Source organism: Colossoma macropomum, unplaced genomic scaffold (genome assembly GCF_904425465.1).
Source record: "Colossoma macropomum unplaced genomic scaffold, Colossoma_macropomum, whole genome shotgun sequence".
NCBI lineage: Eukaryota > Metazoa > Chordata > Actinopteri > Characiformes > Serrasalmidae > Colossoma > Colossoma macropomum.
The window spans coordinates 12,651,254-12,672,295 of NW_023494806.1; the positions used below are offsets into that span (position 1 = coordinate 12,651,254).

Below are 21,042 nucleotides of genomic sequence, written 5' to 3' on the forward strand. Positions count from 1 at the left end.
CCTTTAGGACCCATAAAGTGTCTCAGTGGACGTGTTTCCTGCTTCCTTTGTTTTGTCTGAACCTATCTGTTAAAGAAAGGCATCCATTTCACTGCTCGTTGTGACACAGTTTTAGATAACTATGATGTAATTATGATAGCGAGACTAACTTTTGTGAAAAATAATTGTGGTCGGCTTAAATAACTGCAAATTTTCTCAAATACTTGTGATCAGGCGATTATGTAATAAAAGTGACAGGCCTAACTGGGGTTTGAACACAAGAAAGGAAACTTCTGAATACTGGTTCTGCTTGGAGCAATCTGGCTTTTTTTTTTTTCATTTGGTTCTTAGCTCTGCTAGCATCTACCACATCCATTCCATGAGTCCAAAACGGGCCATAAATTATCATTCCCTACTGCGGCCTGAAAAATGAATGTTTTTTTTTACTGATACAGATTTTAAGGAGCTAAAAATTCTGATAACCAGTAATATCAGAAAACATTACTTTATATGGTTCTTAAACAAACAGACCCCAATAGTTTTAGTGAAACATTGGTTTACCGACTGATATGTCAAATATTACTGTGAGTTCTCAATTGTCAAATCTTAATTTTTCTTATTCCTCATCATTTTCCACCTCTTCACATAAAGGCTGAAAGTTGGGTTCAGATGCATTTTAGATGTTCATTATAATGCTACTTATTATTTTATAAACATAGCTGGGCAAATCTCTGTAAGTGTTATACATTCTGGAAATGGGATAAATCTCTGTACTGCTTGAGGTTAATCTGAACTCTGCAGAAGGGCAGCTCTCCAGAAGCAGGGCTGGGAACCCTCGCATTAAGCCTGCTACTGTGAATCAAGCCCAGAACTGCAGTACTGTGAGTTTTTGTAGGTGAAGGCACTGCCAACAAAAGATTTAACTTGTGGCCTTTCATTTGCATGGCATCGATTTGTGAGCGGATGGAAAGATCAACGTGGGTGCGCCCTCTGCTCCAGGAGCTAACCGCCCACTGCAATTTTTAATCAAATTTTCCTCAAAGGATTACATAAGAGATGTGGACACAAAATACAAGACGAAACCTGAAAGAGACAAACGGGAAACAACATATGATTTCAAAGCATAGTTTTAAAAATCTCAACATCTTTTTTTTTTGTTTTTTTTTAATAAATTTTTTCTTTGATTATCTTCACTTTAAGTATATGGTTTTAGTTCCTTTTAGAGTATTAATTTACTTAATTTTCACTGTTTACTTACAGTTTTTGTTTTACACTTATTCACTTTATGTTATTTACTCATTTACATTATTTATTGCTAGTGACATAGTGGAAAAGGCATCATATAAATACAGTTGAGATAAAATGAGAAAAGCAGGTGGCCAGTCATCTTGTTAGAGTTTGGTCATCATTTTGGAAGGCAGTGCTACAATACAAGTTCCATCAACCAAATTTTTTATAGAAAATATAAAACAACAGTGACACCTTATAACAACAGGCCCTAATAAAAAGCAACTTAATAACTATAACAGTTTGTTTATGAAAGTTACTGATTATATAAAAGCTACATATGCATTAATAAATGGTACCATTAGAATTATAAACCATTTACTTAGTGATGAATAACACAAAAATAAAACAGTTTGAATTAAATTAATCTCATCATTTATTTTTTTACTAATGATAGTTATTTGACACTCATAACTCAAACATTATACGGCTTGACTATTAAAATGTACTAAACTGCATGTTACATGCAAATTACATGCTTAAAAGTTATTTGCTATCTTGCTACTTTGCCTGGTGCTTAGTTAATCATTAATACATGGTTAAAATGTACTTTTTAAAGTTGTTACTTTACAATGTGGCCCAATAATCGTTATTAATGTTACAAAGAATATTAACCATTCATAATCATTCAACCACTGTTGTGACTTTATAACGTATTTATACAAATATCTTGTACTACTTATTACATCTAACCTGAAAAAAAAAAATTACAGTGCTTTAGTTATCTGCATGTCACTAAGGAAATAGTTAATAATTTTAATGGTAGCATTGTTCACAAGTAACAATTACAAAATTATTAACTATATCATTATAAAACTATTAGACAATGGTTAAGTTGCTATTTGAAGGGACCTGTTGATATAAAGTGCTACCAAACCAACAAAACAGTTTTGTTAATTTGCAAAGCAAATACTGCTTTATAAATACTGTAGCAATTGCCTCTCTCTCAATGAGTCTATAGTTCCTAATACACTTTACAGTGTACAGAGAGACACAATACAGAGTGAGGGGGAAGAGGGAAGAGAAGGATGATAAGACAGCCATCTGGCCCGGCCTGCTTCATTAGAATACTGTGTGTGTGTCTGTCATGCCACAGATGCAGAGAGAGGAGTGAAAAATCCCCATTTATTAACAGCTTAATACTCTCCCATCTGGAGCCGAGCCCATACTGTGTCACCTATCACAGAGAACAGGCCCCTGCAGCCCCCTTCGCACACTCGCTTCCCCTCACATACAGTCAGGCCACTGTGTGTGTGTGTGTGTGTGTGTGTGTGTGTGTGTGTGTGTGTGTGTGTGTGTGTGTGTGTGTGTGTGCGTGCGTGTGTGTGTGTGGGAGATCCTAACCCTTGTGACTCACGAAACACATACAAACAGAAACTGTACCTGCAGTTGCTCTTTCAAAACACTGGAATAAATGTGTCTGGTATAAATGCTTGCATCGCATATTTTTCATGTACGTATCTGCAGCTGTCAATAATGATACATAAAAATCTAGAAAAGAAAATGAAAATACAGCATTTATTTCTATATAGATATTAAAGCAGTAAAATTAATAAAATACAGATATTTCAGCACAATAACCCAGAATCACCAAATCATTCTGCTCCTCCAGAGTACCATAAATCTATCATCAAACAAGGGTTAGAAATATCTGTCAAATCTAAACAAATGTCCAATGACTCTGTGTGTGTGTGTGTGTGTGTGTGTGTGTGTATGCAAAGGACAAAGGTTTGCTGGTTTGCGTAGGGTATTATTATTGGTGAGGGTGCCAGGTTGTCTTATGAGGTCAGTTATATGCAAAGCAGTGTTAGCTTGCAGGCAGCATCACTTGTATTCTGACTCCTTAATGACCTTGTAAACCAGACAACAACCTGGACATCCAGAGAAACTGTTCATACAACAAAATGTATCTGCTTTGGAACAGTTTAGGTTACTCCAGGGTAGCAAACTGAACAGGCTAGCAGTCAAAAGACTGACTGGCCCTAGGCAGGCTACTTTCCAAGCATAAGGACAAAAGAGTGTTTCGCCATCTCATTCAGAGCTGAAACTTTATGAGTTCTTTCATAGACAGCTCAAATGTCTGTGATTCGGTCTGAGCTGCTTTTGGAGATGCAGCACCACACATGATGAAGCAGAAGACAAACTAATCCTTTTGACATTTGTCAAAAAGTTCTAGTTGCTGGGACACAGCCAAGCCATCATCTTGGTTATTGCCATGCCAAAGGCAGAGACGACTGTCATTGGTCGAGTGAGTTCATGTTTCCTGCAAAAAGTTCACGAAGATATCAAACAGAGGACGAAAAAATAATGTCGTATTTTTGCTGTCTAAAAAACTTGTTTGTCATCTAGGACATCATCAGTTATACATTTACTGATGTCCAAACGAATATACAAAGAGCCCAAATAAACCCCATCCGCACCCCCAACCCCTCACATACCGCTCTCTCTCTCTTACACACACATCCACAAATATATCGGTTGGCCAATAATATCAGCCGATAATAGCAACTCAGCGTATTATGAGTTTAACTTAGTATTAGAAGTGTGAAATTATCAGTCAGTAAAGCACTGCTTAACTAAAACTATTGGAGTATAATTCTCTACTACACAACAGGAAGAAATACACAGGTAACATCACATCACACAGACTGAGTATGTGCTATTTCAGGATATATTTGTTACAGGGCTCTTTTTTTCCCCTCTGATATCCGACACACACACACTTGCACGAACACCTCTGAGGCAAACTGATCACTTGCCAGCATTCAATGATGCAAATCATGGTATGATTTCTCACTGTGGTGCGTGTGTGTGCACGTGTGTAAGGGTAGGTGTGAGTTTGCGGTGGGATATCTCAACATGCCCCCTAACGATGATGCCGACACCATGTAACAAAGAGAGAGTTTCGGATGAACGAGCACGACACGGGCGCTTTGTTTCTAGGCTCTGCGCGGTGCAGCCTCTGGGTGGCCGTGAAGACCACATTAGAGAGCGTGCTGCTGCTGCCGCCACACTCCGCCAGCCATGCATCCCACACCAGCCCCAGTTAATTTGAGACCTGACAGAGACTAACTGTGAATTCTAATTCACACCTGGGATTAGAAGAGGTGGTTCGGCCCAGGACGCTGAGGCCTGCTGGTCAGAGCGCCTACGTTCATATAACTGTATCTGTTGGGGACGTGAAACTTGAAAACTGGTTCCAGGTTAGCACTCTTATTGATGGAAAGTCTAACAGTTGCAAAAGTTATATTTATATGACTGAAAGTTTTATCTAGCTTAGTGTGGTGCCTTGCACAGTACATAGCAAGATTAGCCAGGTTTCCATCCAAGTGTAAGTAAGACTGCATTTCCATCAGCTCTGTCTAAAGGAATAAACTCTCTATGTCACATTTGTAAAAACACTTCTGAGAAATATAAACAGTTTACAGAGATTTTTTAATGTTAAACAGTTTCTTGTTGCTGTTTTTTTTTTTATATATTCAAGGGCCAATTTTACTGAAAAAAAAGCTTGATATAGTATTTAAACATGTTAAAATTTCAAAACATACCATTCATTCAGTGCATATACAGACACTAAACTGCTAATCCAGCCCATTTGGAATTAGTTGTTTTTGTGATGTTACAATCTGCCTATTCAGCAGTTTAGCCCCACTCATTCAAAGGTACCACAGTGGTTTTAAGGTCCAATTGTGTACCATAAACTCTTTTTTTTCCAGGTGAAAAGTACATATTTGCACCTTTATATAACCTTATGTTATGAATATTAAAGTACTAACATACTAACTCATAAATATGAGCAAAACCATCCTTTTTCACTGAATTGTTGTATCCACATGATGAAACGTAACACAGATGTAAGGAGTGATTTCAGCGTTTTTCATAAGTGAACAAACAAAAACATGACAAAGAGGTGCTGCTCTTGAAAGACATACACAAATATAGGCCTATTAGAAACATATGAAGAAGCATACTGAACTACAAACATAAACCATGGAAAACAATGGTCCTAAATGCAATTAGCGATATGCAAAAAGAGAGGAATTACAGAACTGATGATTTGACTGGTCACTTTCTATTAAACCTTATCAACATACCATCAGCAGGCTACGAAAATGCATATGCAGTCTCATCAAATCCAGCACCTTGACCTCAGTGCCCAGACCCAGCTGCATATATGTGCGTACGTTTCTGTGTGTGTGCCTGTGTGTGAACCTGCAGACCAGCTCCTCATTCATAGCAGGCTGAAGTGCAAATTGGACATCTGCTACTGCGTGCGTCCTCACAAAGGCCCTCTCGCCCACTCTCTCGCACACCAGCGGCCTGTTGTTCACACAGACGAAGGCGAGAGAAAGCGCAGAGCTGCACTCACACAGCCATTCACACACCTCCAGAAGCAGCGGCGGCCGCACAAACTGAGCAATTTCCCTCTCCACACCTTTACGCCCGGACACGCGGTTATGAGGAATTCAAGGGCACTATATGGGTCATATAAGAAATTGACTGACAGTCTCTCTGCGTGTGGAAACTTGAAGATTGTGAAGAACTTAGTGACCCATAAGTGTTCCTACTCTATATGTTAAATGAATACATATATGACTACATTCATGCAAGTTTGCCTGGGGCTAGGCTACGTTAGCGCAGCCTCTCTGAGATGGAGATGAACTCCACTATTCCACTCTGAACAGCAGCTTCATAACTTAATAACAGCTGAACACGACCTGAGTATGACCAAACTGTCCAATCATGCTAAACCAATTCATCAGCACTCTGAATGGATTGACGTATCATGTTTGTGTAGTGCTGGACGCTACTAATAAAATTCAATATCACAGGATTTTTCTAATTTATCACAGTATCATATCAGATCATACTTTTGCATTAATTAACAAACTCATTATTTTTCTTAGTATCGCTACTCTATAAAAACGTCATGTTTACAGGGCTAAAAGCTAACAACCCTTAAAATGCCACCCTTCTCCACTTTCTTTCAGGGTTCTGGGTTATGGTCATTGGACTTCATGACAATAGTTAATGGGCTTAACACAGAACGACAGTGGTTGAACAATTGTTGGACTATTATTACTTTTAGCTAGCTAGTTAGTTAGGCAAGCTAGCTACAATCATTAGCAAGAAGAACAAATGTGTTACCTAAGCAGCATCATTAGCTAGAAAAACAAAACTGGTGCCTAAGCAACATTAACAAGTCAGCCTGAATTAACTAATAAAAACTATGATAGCAGGTTTAAGCCTGATAGGGCAATAAATATAACATAACACAGGACACTACAACACATTTTCATAATATACATTACAATATCAGTTTTCTGAGGTTTGATAAGTACTGACAATATTGATAGCCACAACTAGGGATGTACATTCCAACTAATTTTGATATTTAATAATATGCACTATAATATTAGTTTTCTGCAATTGGGGGTAACACGGTACAAAGTAGCGTGCTGTAGTAATGTAACTACTTTTCCTGTAACAAAGTAGTGTGACACAGTACCTTTAATCACTTAATAAGAATTTACTACTTGTATTACTTGTTTGCTAAGAGACAACATTAAATCAAATGCAATGCAGTTAAAATATCAATATTTTCTATCTGATCCTGTCCCTGCATGTAATTTTCATTCAGAAACAGCTCTGTTCAATTCATAAAGATTTCAAAGCATCTGTTTTACAAGAGCTTTCAAATAGCACTAGCCATTCCTGTTCAGTTCAGATACTGGCAGATAACTGCTTAAAAATAATGCCATCAAACCTATATTAAATTTAACCAATTTTTTTGATGACGCTGTTGTACTACAACAGAGCAGATCATTTGGGACACTACCTCCATACTAACAAGTAAAAATCTCTGTTGAGGAACTTTTTCTCACCAGCGGAGGGACTATTGTGTATGGGTGTATGTGTTTTTTATACTACAGTTCATTTGTGTTCCTGTATGTCTACTGTCAAAATTACAAAGTGACCACAGGTTTTAGAAAGGCGCTATATAAATTAAACTTACTTACTATTATTATCTTAATTTTTACATTTTAAACATACTTATGTATTAGCATCAGCAAGAATGTACATGAAAAATATCACATATCGGCTTCAGTCCACAAATCCCATGTTGCCGCATTGCTACTGAAAAGGACTACTGGGTTTTCCTTTGTACTTTCCAGTTGCACGGGTTTTACAGAGTAACTTGAGTAATAAGATTACTTTGTTGAGGAAGTAATCTGTCTCATTACAGTTTTACTTGAGAAGTAATTAGTAAATTGTAATGAGAAACTACTACTAATATCATTAAAGCCAAAAATTAATAGTGTGTTGCATTAATATTGGTATACTGGAATAGATGATATATCACTTAGTACTAATTAGCACTCTGAATGGACTGACTTGGCATGTTTGTGTCTCTGGCTTTAAACTTTAAACAAATCTAACAAACAGAAAGTTCACGAGTTCATAAAGTACCCAAACGTGCTGCTTTGTGCTGGTTTCTGATGCACACAGCTGAGAAAGTGAAATGTGCAAGAGGCAGACTTTACAAAGGGCTATTTCTCTGAGGAGCATACCTGGATTAGACATAAAATACATAAAACACACATAGGTAATCCTAAACAAGTCATTCGCTTTTCTTTGAACTTCAAAAGAATAAGCAGAACAATTAAAGCCAAATAACACAGAAGCAAATGAACAAAGATAATTAAGCAAGCAAACACACACTCTTCTGATTAGCTTATGCATATTGCATGCACTGGGACTGAATGAACGCCATCTGAACTTGTGCAAGGTGCCTAACACAGGCAGGCCACATACAAAGGTGAAGTGTCCATTTCCCAAAAATGAAGCTGATCACACTGCTGTCCACTACAGTTATCCTGAATGTGGATCACTCTAACAGAGTTTGGATCATGTAGATGTCAAATTAAAAAAAAACATCACTTATCCTAAGACAGTTCAGAAACACACATACATACACACCCACTGGGCCTACATGAGGCAAGGGGTACAGAGGATTAACGCTTGTTTAAGCATGAAGGTGTAAGCACAAGAGAAGAGATGACTGTAAATCACAGCAAAGCAGAGCCGAATCAAGAGAAACACGACACCAGTACATACACACACAGACATTTTCTCCTAATTTACCCTCACTCTATAGTGCTGCATACATTTGAGTCATACGGCATGCAGGAAAGACAGTTAAAGTTCAGTAAGAGTTTGTAGAAGCCGGTAGAGCTTTTTACCTTACTGAGCTTATAAAGAAAACTGTAGACAGAGCAGTTAATGACTAACTAAGTAAGTAAATGAGTGGACAGACAGTGAGAGGGAGAAAGACAGTGGGAGTGCAAGTGACAGCAAGAGAAAGAGAGACAGAAACTGAGAAAAGACAGATGGAGAAATGAGAGAAAGAGAAAAAGAAAGAGTGAGGGATAAGTGAGTGAGTGAGTAAGTGAGAGTGAGAGAGTTAGAGAGAAAGAGAGAGAGAGAGAGAGAGAGAGAGAAAGAGGGAGACATACAGTAAGTAAGAAGACAAAGTAAAGAGAGGAAGACAAAAAGAAGGGGGGAAGTGAGTGAGTGACAGTAAGAGTAAGAAAGTGTGAGAGCGAGGTGGAGGGAGAAATTGTGACCAAAAACAGAAAAAAGAGAGGGTGAGTGAACAAGTAACAGAAGGAGAAAGAGAGAGAGAAAATGAGAGAGTTACACCAAAAAAGATAAGAGAAACAGAAAGAGGTGTGGAAAAGACAATGAAAGAAAGTAAGATGACAGTGAGAGAGAGAGGGAGAGAGAGAGAGACAGAGAGAATGTGACAGAAGAAGACAGCAAGAGGGAAAATGTAAGAGAGACAGAGAAAAGAGAGAGAAAGCGAGAGAGAACAAGGACAAGATAAGAACAAAAGAGTGAGAAAAAGATGAAGAGAGAAAAAGAGAGAAAGTGAGACATGAATAGACAAAAAAGAGAGAAAGTAAGAAAATGCAAAAGAGCGAGAGAGATAGTGACACAAAGACAGAGTTTAAAAAAGAGAAAGAGGGTGAGAGAGAAGATAAGGAAAAAACAGAGAGAAAGAATGTGTGAGAGAGAAAGTAAGAATAAAAGAGAAAGGGAGAGAAAGAGAGAAAAGAAGAGAAACAGAGAGACAGAGAGAGAGAGTGAGAGAAAGAGAGAGAGGGGATTAAAAAGAGGGAAATGGTAAAGGGTAAGATTGTGTGAGTTTATTAGAGTCATTCTATTGTGTGTGTGTGTGTGTGTGTGTCTGCAGTGTTCCGGAGAGCGGTTCCAATTACTGCACAGAATCCAATTACAAAGTTATTAAACCTGGGAAACAGAGATGCATCAAAATCATCATCAAAGTTCCCCACTAATAGTCCACACTACCACCACCCTTTTTTCATCTAATAATATATTCACACTCAACATTTTTCCTCCCTTATTTGTTAACTACCACGTCTAAAACGGGGAGAGAATATGAAACACATCTGAGCGTCTTACACGGATAAACTGTGTGACTAATTAAGAAGCGATTAAAATCGTACAAAACGTTGTTGTAAGAAATACAGCAAAGGTGAAAATTACCTCTCCCAGTGCTTCATATCTTTTCTGGTTCCACCTGTGCAGATCCTCCTTGTAGTTGAAGACAAATGGCTCTCCTGTTGTAGTGTGTCGCAGCTGACCATCTACAGAGAGAAGTGCACTAATTAACACTACATGTCCTGCTAGGTACCCCATGTAGTACACACCTTGAAATTTGTTTCATTGTTTCTCACTCATAGCTCGTTGACAGAAGCAGAGTGCAAAAGCAGAAGCAAAAGTGATCCTAAACTTTCAAACGACACCATATTTGTGTTTTATAAGTACAAAACAAGATCTTTTATTATAACTTGAATTTGATAAAAAAAAAGTTACTGATGTGTTTGTATGTTGATTGTTCTGTGGAAAGAAAAAATGTCCTTTTTTTGTCTGATTTTTGCCACATTCAGTCATTTTCTGACATTAAAGCAAGTACAAATTCAAATGTATGAATATATAACGCAAATCCAAAGTAAATGTAATTACACAATTATGTAGTTAATTACCACACTTATATGTAATTAACTACATACAAAGACTTTTATAGGTTAACCCATTGATGTATATATCTAAATTTTTTAAGTGTCTTTTGGTTCATGTGTCCTCTGAGCTTGCCTGAGAAATAAATCAGAAAAAAATCTCAAATCGATCAAACCACATAGCTAAAGAAAATTCATCATTACATTAAATCTAGTATTTTAATCACAAGGGACTATTGAGTTCAACAAAACAACAGAAAATCCAAACCCAACTGTATAAGTATTACAATATCACGTAATCAAAATGTTTCAGATGGGTAATGTTGTATGCTCATCCAAGGTAAAATTATGAAAAATTTTCATCACTTTCATCAATTTCATCACTAGGCCAATCACAACAGGTTATGTGGTATTTTAACTTGTACATCAATTGGTTAAACATGGAAGTGTTGTAGGTACTTGAGCCGCTTACCACTGAGCCATTTTTCATTTCCAAAAAGTATTAAAAAGTATGCACAGGCTACTAAAGCAACAAATTACATATGAAATAAAATTAAATAGACAACTAAATTGCTGAAAAAACAGGAATGAGAAACGCAGCAACTTAAGTAAAGAAACAGTACCACAACTGCTAACACTAACCTAGAACGCTCTCTCCATGCACACATCTAGAATGTTTTTCCCCTCCCATAGAATCTTCACAACCAGTTCTAGATGTTATCCCCCATTTACACTGTCCATGAATGATGTCCTCCCATAGAAGGTTCTAGACCATTCACACTGTTTAAAGTTCTCACCTTTGACTCTGTTCTAGAATGTTATTCATCAATTCATCCGTGTTAAGAGTGTCGTCCTCCACCTACACTGTTCTAGAATGTTCTCCTCCTATTCACACTATCCAGTTCACTCTGTTCCAAAGTGTTTTCCCTAATTTATGCTGTCCTGCAGTGTTCTCCGCTATTTACGCTATTCTAGAATGTCCTGCCCTACTCATGCAGTTCTAGAATGTTCTCCTCCATTCACACAGGCATGGAATGTTCTTCCCCATCTGCACTTTTGTAGAATGTTCTACTTTGTTCACATTGTTCTAAAATGTTCTACCTGATGCTGTCCTAGAGAATTCACCCCTATTCAAACTCATCTAGAATGCCCTGCCCTATTTACACTCCTCTACAATTTTCTCCTCCATTCATACTGGTCTAGAAAGTTCTTCCTCATTCACACTGCTCTAGATAGTTCTCCTCCATTCACACTGTGTTAGAATGTTCTCCCATTCACACTGGTTCATTTGGTTCATTTGTTCTGCTAAGTATTCTAAATCGACTGCCAACATCAGAATGCTGGTGTTTGTCAGGTTGTGTGCTCTGGCCTAAAATCAGTGAAACTAGCTGGAACCTTCAGTTGAGAACTCTGGGCCAGATTCATGAGCATCTTTCTCCCCTTCATGCAATTAAATGTGTTTGGCTGGTGCCCCCCCATCTGGCAGGTACACGGCCCGTGGACGGCTAATGCTGCTCCAGTCACTATTCCCGCGGCCTTCTGGGACGTCTGGCACGCCTGCCTCAGACAGCTGGTGCTGGAGGCCTTCTCTCACCCCTCTCTCTCTCACTCTCTCTCTCTGCCTCTGTACCCCACCCACCTGAGAGCCCTTAGCGAGTGTTTATGTGTGTGTGAGTGAGCGTGTGTGTGGCTGGACCACCACAACTGTTCTCCTCCTACGAGAGGCCTTTGAGATGCTGGCTGGAGCAGAGGCCAGAGAACTTCACACACACTGACCAGTCTCCAGCTAAGCCAAGGCCAGACAATACGGTGAGTGTCTGACTGAGCACAGAGGTCGCTAAACAGCTGCTGAGTTGGTGTGGAGGCTTGGAGGTAAACAACCACACTTTTAATAATAACTGATCACTGTTCCACTGCAGATGAATGTACCAAGATAAGCCTAAAGCACTATTTATTATAAAATTACGAATTGCAATATGATTAGGTGATGATTAAGGTTCTATGGAGCAACACTTTAAAGAATTCTAAAAACAGTTCTTTAAAGAATCATTTTTGTAAATGAAAGGAGCGTGAACAACTTTTTTCAATGTTTAGACAATTTCTACTTGAATTAAAACGTTTTCCTAGAATGATACGTCCAACATAAGCACCATTTAGGGACCTTTATTTTTAAGAGTGTAGTTTTCATCAGAGGAGGTACTGGAATTTAATTTGTAAGTGAGTGTGTTAACATAGCCCATAATCAGATTTCTGCAGTTATCTGATTATTCAAATGGTCATGTAAACAGCATTCTCCTATTTCTTAGATTTTGAGTAAGGTCTAGAAATCCGATAAAGAAATCAGATAAAGAAATTTGATAACGAGAGCTGGATTTTAGCTCAGTAATCAGATTTCTCAGTGCATGTATACTTTTACTTGAATTTCCTTCGGATTTCTCAGTCTGCACATGTGAAAACAGGCCACCGTACCGGAAATAAGCAAGCAGCATTTCCGTGAGATGGCAGCAAAACACTTTTGGAACGACACTGAAACCAACTACATGGTTGACCAAATGAAGGATTTGAATTTTCTTCATCTTCTAGATGATGTATGTTCATGTTTTCAGGTAAAGTGACGCAATGTTAAAAGTTTTACGTTACGTTTGCGTCACGTCTTCTTCTGAGAGTTTACTGGCTGGTTGCAAAGCAGAAATCCGATTACTGTCTGACTCATGTAGACCCAGAGTTTTCCCATTATCTGATTACCCAAGGGCATGTCAACACGTTGATCAGATTACTGACAAAATCTGATTTTCTGCAGTTATCGGATTATTAAGTGCATGCAAATGCACTTAGTCATCTGACTTTGCTGATTTGTACGAGACAAAGTACCTGTGTGATGCACTCAATTCCCAAAGACAGCCTGGACTGAAAGGTGATAGTCCAGCATTACACTACAAGAGCCTCACTCAATAACAATAACAACACACTTGCTCTGCGTCGTCTCTAGCAGGTTTTGTTATTAACTTTGCAGTGAGGTTGGTTCACACAGCACTACTATTAATGCAGAAGCTATAGGTTGTGCCAATTTACTTCATTAGGAGCACATTTAAACAATACCGCAATAACACTGATAACAGTGACAATTTTGCTCACTATAATCATATTACATTTTCATACTGTTTCATCTCTAAGTGTAAGTAAGCTGTCACTGACTTACTGCCAACATTAATGCACAAGAGCAGTGAGGTGTTTTTCAAAAAATAAAAATAATACACACAAACTTCAATTCAGCCATTCTCTGTTCAAACATGATATAAAATGGCTCAAACTTGAATAAAAAGTGTTTAAGAAAAGTAAAAGAATGATATGAAGATGTGAATGTATATATGGCAACTGATGATGCTGCTGTGCACCCTTTGTCACGTCACAAAGGGATGACTTTCTGGGGAACACAGTTACAGAGTCATTCCCAAATTTCAACATCATTAGAAATGCAAAACACTTTTAAAAGTTCAGCAAAAGTATTACATCCACTTGTGAGAGAACGCACCAACTTCAAAGCAAAGCAAGTGGTGTGTAATACTTCTGAAAACTGTGTGCTTGAGAGATAGACCCATCTATCCTTGTGTTGACACTAGCAGATAATGAAGCCCCAAACAGTGTTAAATCTAATTGTGACCTCTCTGATTGCAAATGCACAAAGCTAAAATACTCAAAGCATACACACTTAACCCAAACAGCCCAAGGGCCTCATACTTTCTCAATTACCCCAGCGCGGCAAAAAGAAAAAAAAGAGAGAAAAACATCTTTGAAGAGAAACGATTGCATAAGCATTTTTATGCGACTGTTTTTCAAAGCCCTGCACTTTTGCACGGTTAGCAAGCGATAAATCCAACACGGCTAACTCAATAAGTATTACTGTATTTGCCTTCGTCGTTATCTGTTCAACACCATGTAGCACTAAAAAGCTGTTCATCAAGATGGGACACTAAAATTGTGCCTACTCCTCCTGCTATTTTCTTTTCTTTTTTTTCTTGGAGTGTGGAGATGAAGTAAGATTTATATATATATATATATATATATATATATATATATATATATATATACACACACACACACACACACACACACACACACACACTATCAGTCAAAAGTTTAGACACACCTACTCACAGAAGGTTTTTCTTTTTTTTTAGCCTACTAATTTACTCATTTTAGACTAAAAGTGAAGCCATCAGATTATAAAGTACGACATAATATGGAATTACGCAGTGAATTATACATTTTTTTTTAAATAAAAGTACACAATATCGTGGTGGGATGGGATGGGAATGCGTTGGGGGAGAGTGGAGGGGGACTTTTTGTTGTATTTGATATTTTTGATTATGTCTGTTTTTCCCCTGTGTTAAAATGAATAAGAATTAAATTATTGGGGGAAAAAAATCAACTTTATATGTTCAAGATATTCTTTCAAGCAACTTCATGAGCTGCTTTCCATCAGGTCTGAAGACGTTCTGCATATGCTAAGACTTTGTTGGATGCTACTACTGAACTACTTTTTTTGAGGGCATTTCAAAAATAAAATTTGAAATATTTATTTTGAAAATAAATTCACACATAGGCATGATTATATATGTACAGTTTTTTGACATTTTAGAGCACAAATTCCATATACTTACTGAATAAAAAAAAATATATATAAATATAAATATACATATATATATATTATATATATATATATAGAGAGAGAGAGAGAGAGAGAGAGTGAGAGTGAGTGAGAGACATAGAGGGAGCACATGGTGGCACACAGCACACAAAGGAAAAAAGTATCTTGCAGAAATCAATTATGCATTCGCAGAGGGGTGAAGCAAAACGCTAGGAAGAGCAGTGCCTAACAGAAGGAAGAGAGGGATCTAATGAAAGCCTGTGTGCGATGGAGGTTCAGCTCCATCGCCCTCACATCACAGGCTCTCTGAGGAATATGCCTCCTCAACTTTTTCCCCTATGCTTTTTTTCATCCTTGCGTAATTAGCATGCTGTTCTCAATTTTTTAGCTTAATTAGGTGTACATAACCTTGGATTTCCAGTAATGAACAAGCTGAAGGCTAACTGTGATGAAGCCATCATGCAGCGCGATTCCAAAAACCTCTCTCTCTTGCAGATGCATATGTATTTTATAGGTTGGTTCATTAGATCATAAAAATTCTAAAAAAGGTCTCAAATTAGCACTCAGGGCTAAATGAAGGCTGTTGACCTTGGCGAAGGTGCTTTCATTTGAGGTAGCAAGGGCCATATTATGACGTCTCAAACAGAGAGTGAACGGATAAAAAATAAATAAATAAGCGGGTGTATCTTTTCAGAAACTGAAATAAAGCATTCAAGGCAGCGACAGGAGCCTTTTAGAGCGAGCAGCAAGGTTATGCAAATGTGGCCGTCAAGCGGAGTGCAAGGCTGAGTAAGCCACTGACAGCCCATGGCATGCACAACTTGTCCATTCAGCTGCCAGTGACTCAGGAGACTCTCAAAACAGACAGCACTATCACAGCCAAAATCCCACCGTCAACAGCCAACTCGCGCTCCATTTCATCTTATAGCGCACAATAAACGGGAAACTTTCACTTCGTCCATCTTTCCATATAGCCTTGTGGTAGATTGAGGCTTTGTGATATATACAATAGCAAAAAGGCAGAAATTGTCTGATTTTTAACCATAAGACATTTCTATATGGTTTCATGCCAGGTTGGACCTCATTCAGAGAGCTCAGTGAGAACAGTATGCTTTTGTTTCCCACTGCAAAAAGGCTAGCAAGGCTGCATCAACAGCCAACGCTACATAATTCCGCTACTGCTGTATCTATATTAACTACTGCCAGTCATAATAGTTCTTGTTCCATAACGCTTTTTTATTGAGAGCTCTGCCGTGCTTTCACATACAGTAATTAGCATGTTTACTAAAACTTGTGAGTTATGTAAACAAACCGCTGCTTTCAAAAGTCAGAGAATTCAGTGTCTGTGAAAAGGCTCCTTTCATATTATCGACTCAAGAGCCAAATGTTAAATGAATCGAATCCAAACAAAGCAAACAGAGAGAGCCCTTCAGCGAAAAAATGAATCTTTGCTGGCCTCATAGAGTGGGTGCATTTTGACACAATAGCATGAAAATCGCATAATATATCTCACTTGTGCTGCCTTAAGTACCTGGATTACTTAGACTTTATACTTCAGAGTACCAAATCATGTAGAGCCACTCTAGAGTATCAGTCTACTACAACAAAGTTTTGTCTTGGTGGGCAAAGTACAACACTTGGCCAAAAAGACAAATCAGCCTACAAACAAAAAAGGCAGGTAGCTTACAAACTGAGATTTTAAAAAGAATTTTTAGAATATTTCCCTTAATTGTGTTATTAAATACACTCTTCTGTTAAGTTATATATAGTGTAAAAAACATGTACTTTCATTGTCTGAGGCAGTGTGCTTAGGGCAGGGGTTCGCAACCAGAACCATTTTGTGCTTTCAACAAAAATCAAACCACCTTGAGAGCCACAACATTTTATGTCCATTTTACCATCTTGGCTGTAAATGTCTCAGTATGTGCTAATGTACTAGTATAGGCTAAAAAATATCAAATGAATGAAAACACAGACTTACATTGGTCTGCTTTAAGCTTTTGCTCAGCTATAGCTGCTTCTCTCGCATCTCAGTCAGGAAACGTCTCCACAAAAGTAGAGCTTCTTGTAAAATCTCTCTCAACATTCCACCTTAAATGGTGCCTGAGGAGCCAGAATGTAACTGCTGCGTCATTTAAGGTGGAACGGGACAATTCCAACAAGAAGCTGACTTCAGCTTCAAGACTTTTTAGTGTTTGACAGTTTCTAGTTGCAGATTAAACGTATCAGGAAACTAGTGCTTATAAACGCATATAAGTCCAATCGTCTCCAAATTATTAATGTTCTTCTTAAATCGTTCTCTTTGCTTTTTCGTTACTAGCTAGGTGAAATTGTCGACTATGATGCTATGGTGACCAGCAGTCTGCGCACCAATCTTCAGGGTTAAAGCGTAAATTAGCAGTTATACATTAACTCCAGCGTTTAAGACCATTAATTGTGAAACTTGTTAGAACGATCAGCAGAGCTTTATTTTACCCCAAAATAGGATTATGTTATTTAAGTAGTAAAAGAGCAGCAGTAAAATGTTGCCAACCCCTGGCTTAGGGTAACTGTCTAGTGGGCCAAATCAAACATCCTCACAGACAACTTTGGGCAGACTAAAGTGCTCTAAAGTACACTATAATTAATTATCCAAAATGGTCAGTTTTACAAAAGCAGTAAGATGGTTACACATTTACCATGTCCATCTCCTCTGAATGATGTGGGGAAAATAACTAACTGTGATTTTTTTGACTAATATCGCCACTGCAATTTAAACTGTGATTATTTTATATAAATCAAAGTCTGTGTTTTTTAGCCAAGAAGACCAGAATATCTACTTTTTCTGGCTTGAAGCTTGAACCCTGAATGTAGAGTGTCAAAATGCCAGTAAATTGTGGTTGTGATGTAGGTTTAGTTGCCTCTGATTGGCCTAACCCATCTACAGGCAATTCACATGCCCTGTGTTTTTATGTTGAATTAACCCACTTAAAATTTAAGACTATGTTGCTGAAAATGTAGATTATAATCTCAATAAATTGCAGTTCTTGAAATGTCACAACTGCACTTAAAGTGCAATTTCAAAATAAAAACATTCATCTTTCAGCCCTAGTGTTCATGAGATCGGTTTGCGTTTGGTATTAAAAACCGTATCATTTTTAGTTCGCAAAGTAGCCTTGATTTTACAGCAGACCACTGCAGTAAAATGTGGCTGTGCTGTAAAAATCCTAGGACTGTAGTTATTATATGTTCCTCTGTCAGTGTTTAGGGATGCAATTCATTAACCGGCAACAAAACAGGTAAAACAAACAGTAGGGTCCAAAAGTCTGAGACCGCTGGTGAAAATGCCTCTGTATTGGATTTTCGATTTAATACACAGTTTTTCACTGCAAATTATATTATTAGCATAACAATTAGAGTGAAAAGTGGAACATTTAAATGTTTACATGATTTTCAGAACCTTAGTATGTTGTATGCCCCCTTTTGCTTTAATGACAGCATGCGCTCAAGCTGACATAGACTTCATAAGTTTGTGCAAAAGCCACTGATGAGCAGATAAAATCTACCTCATCTCAACATGAGCTTCAGTGGGAGGAATACGACAAAAAAAATGAAAATAAATAAATAAATAAATTCTGACCTTTTTTGTACATAGGCTCAAACATGGTCAATTTTACAAATTTGCTTAAATTTAAATAATGACCTAGAAATAGTGCAGAATTTTTTTCATTTTAATTGTCATAACTTCCTTTTGTTTTAAATTTTCAAGAGTCTAAAACTTTTTGTTGTCTATTTAAAAAAAACAGATTTTTCATGTGGTCTCAGACCTTTGGACCACACTGTAGTAACAACTAGAGCCTAACCATCCATTTCAATACTGGTTTTAACATGCCCCCGTCCACTCGGCCTTGCTAAGAGAGTTCCTGACGCCATCTTAAGGGCTGTTTCATAACTCTAGGAGAGGTGAGCCGGCAAGTGCAAGGTTGTGGGTTCAAATTCCAGGACTGACTAGGCACACCTAGTTGTGCGCCCCCTATAGGATCAATTACATAACAAGAATATAGCAATAATAAACATAAGTGCTGACTTCAGCAGCAGAACTTGTGCAGAAATCACTGCAATCTGATGCATTTCCTTTTCTTAACTCAAAAAATGGCAGACAAACCTGTTTATAAGCCACAGCAATAAAGTACTTTAAAATGCTTACTATTTCAAAACATAGCATCTGATTACTTATGTTCAAACTTGGTTTTTAAGTGGCAAACTACTCCATCTGTTACAAGACTGCTTCACAGCAAGCAAGTAAAATAAGTAAAAGCAATACACAACATTTCTACACCAAAACACAAAGCAATTACTTATAAAATGTTCACAGATTATGGTCAGACTTCTCAAAAACTGTTTGGCTGGCTCACTGAGGCTAACCTAGCCGAGGGCTCCTCACTGTCCCCTCATCCCCTTATGCTGCGAGTGACCAACTTGTTTAACAAGCGCATAATGCACTTCAAAGTGCTCGGTCCAAGTTAGTAAGGTCTTCAGCATATTTATAAAAAAAAAAGCATTTGAACATGACCTGACAATGCATCTGTTGTACCTCACTGTGTTTTAAAGGAATAGGGGTTTTCAATCTAATCTCTATCTACAACACCTATAGTTTATAATTTTAACACTGGTTATGAAAAGAAAGAAAGGCTGTTGACTTATACTTATGCATAATAGAAGATGCAGCAGATAGAGGTTAGCTTGAAAAGCACACCATCATTTCAATCCAAGAGAGCTGGAGAAATGTATCTTACCTTCATTAAAAGCATATTCAAACCCCTCCAAAGTGTCGGGGAAGACGAGCGGAGGTTCGTCTTTCTTCATCAGCTCGTCTAAATCTATCCTGGATAACAAATCTGAATAAAAACACAAAATGCATATTAAGCAAAATGTGTCTCAGGTTTTCGCCAGGCTTCTTCAGCACAGGCATAATCACATTTACACACTCAAAGCTTACCCATTCCAGGCAACAGCAACTAATTAGTGCATTAAAAATATTTCAAATATTTTAGAAATGTGTACATGTGACAAGGGGCCAGACGCATATAACTGAATTTCTTTAAATGAACATGCATGTAACCTGTACATGGATTACCTTTTAGTGCTGTAGTTTTCTCCTTTTCCTCTTGTGCCAATAGCTGAGCCATAGTTATCCACACAAAATAAAATATAAAAACGTCAGCTTTGACAAGCATGGGCCCTTTGCTTTACAGACCTCACAGTGGGGTAACCTGCATATGGAAAAGACAAATAAAATGTTAGGGGATTTAGAATAGGGGGAAAGCAGTTTTATGGCTTTGGAGAAGTAGATGCTATTATTAATAAATAAACAAGACATATACAGGAGTTATAGAATCGGCTTGGAAGCCTTAAACTGATAAGTCAGCAGTCGTGGTGAAAGTCAAGGCAAAACTCTTGTGACACTGGTTTGTAGTTAACAACCTTTTCTCACACTGCAGTTAAGGCTAGTTTGCAGAGAGTATAATGTTCACCTAAACTATCACTGTCCTTTACTGCTCAACAGTGACATGGCTGGAGAGGTCATTAGTCTTAGCACCGCATGCTCAAGAAAAGCATTCAAAACATTTTACCAGAAACACATATTTGTGTCCTTGCTCTGTCAACTTTTTACTAATGGCAGTTCAGTTCCTTGTTCGGTTATCAGCTAAATAACTAATACATTTTCATGTCTGACAGTTGTGTTTACCCTAAAACTTCTGCTGCTTTTTGTTTTTACTGCTGTAACTAAATAAAAACATGTTTCCAAACTCAGGTCTACGAGGGTAACTGTCCAGTTAGCTAGCTAGCAACTACAAAACAGAGCTGTGGTGAGTTGTGATTAGCCATGTAGCCTGCTGAGGATGAGACGACATGTCTATCCACACACATTCCTGCCAAATTACAAAATAATTCCCCTCTTTTTCCAAAATGTTCGGAGCAAAAACAAGCAGCCCCGGTCAAAATAATGAAAAAAGCAGGGACTTTCTCCAGCTAATGAGCTAACTAGCTAACTAGCTACCCTCATTGTCAAATCAGTCCATGGAGTCCAGCCAGTGTTTTTAA

General features: G+C 37.8%; 1 protein-coding gene across 1 annotated transcript in view; it reads right to left on the reverse strand.

Moving 5' to 3' along the window:
• The window catches only part of fam172a (family with sequence similarity 172 member A), a 233,173-nt gene that overhangs the window by 211,868 nt on the left and 263 nt on the right, over nt 1–21,042 (reverse strand). Inside the window, exons 2-4 of the mRNA XM_036598465.1 lie at nt 20,075–20,210; nt 19,734–19,835; nt 9,838–9,938 (exon numbers count right to left, since the gene is read on the reverse strand). Of these exons, the coding sequence (XP_036454358.1) occupies nt 9,838–9,938; nt 19,734–19,835; nt 20,075–20,174 (303 nt within the window). The 5' untranslated portion in view covers nt 20,175–20,210. The remainder of the gene's footprint in view (nt 1–9,837; nt 9,939–19,733; nt 19,836–20,074; nt 20,211–21,042) is intronic.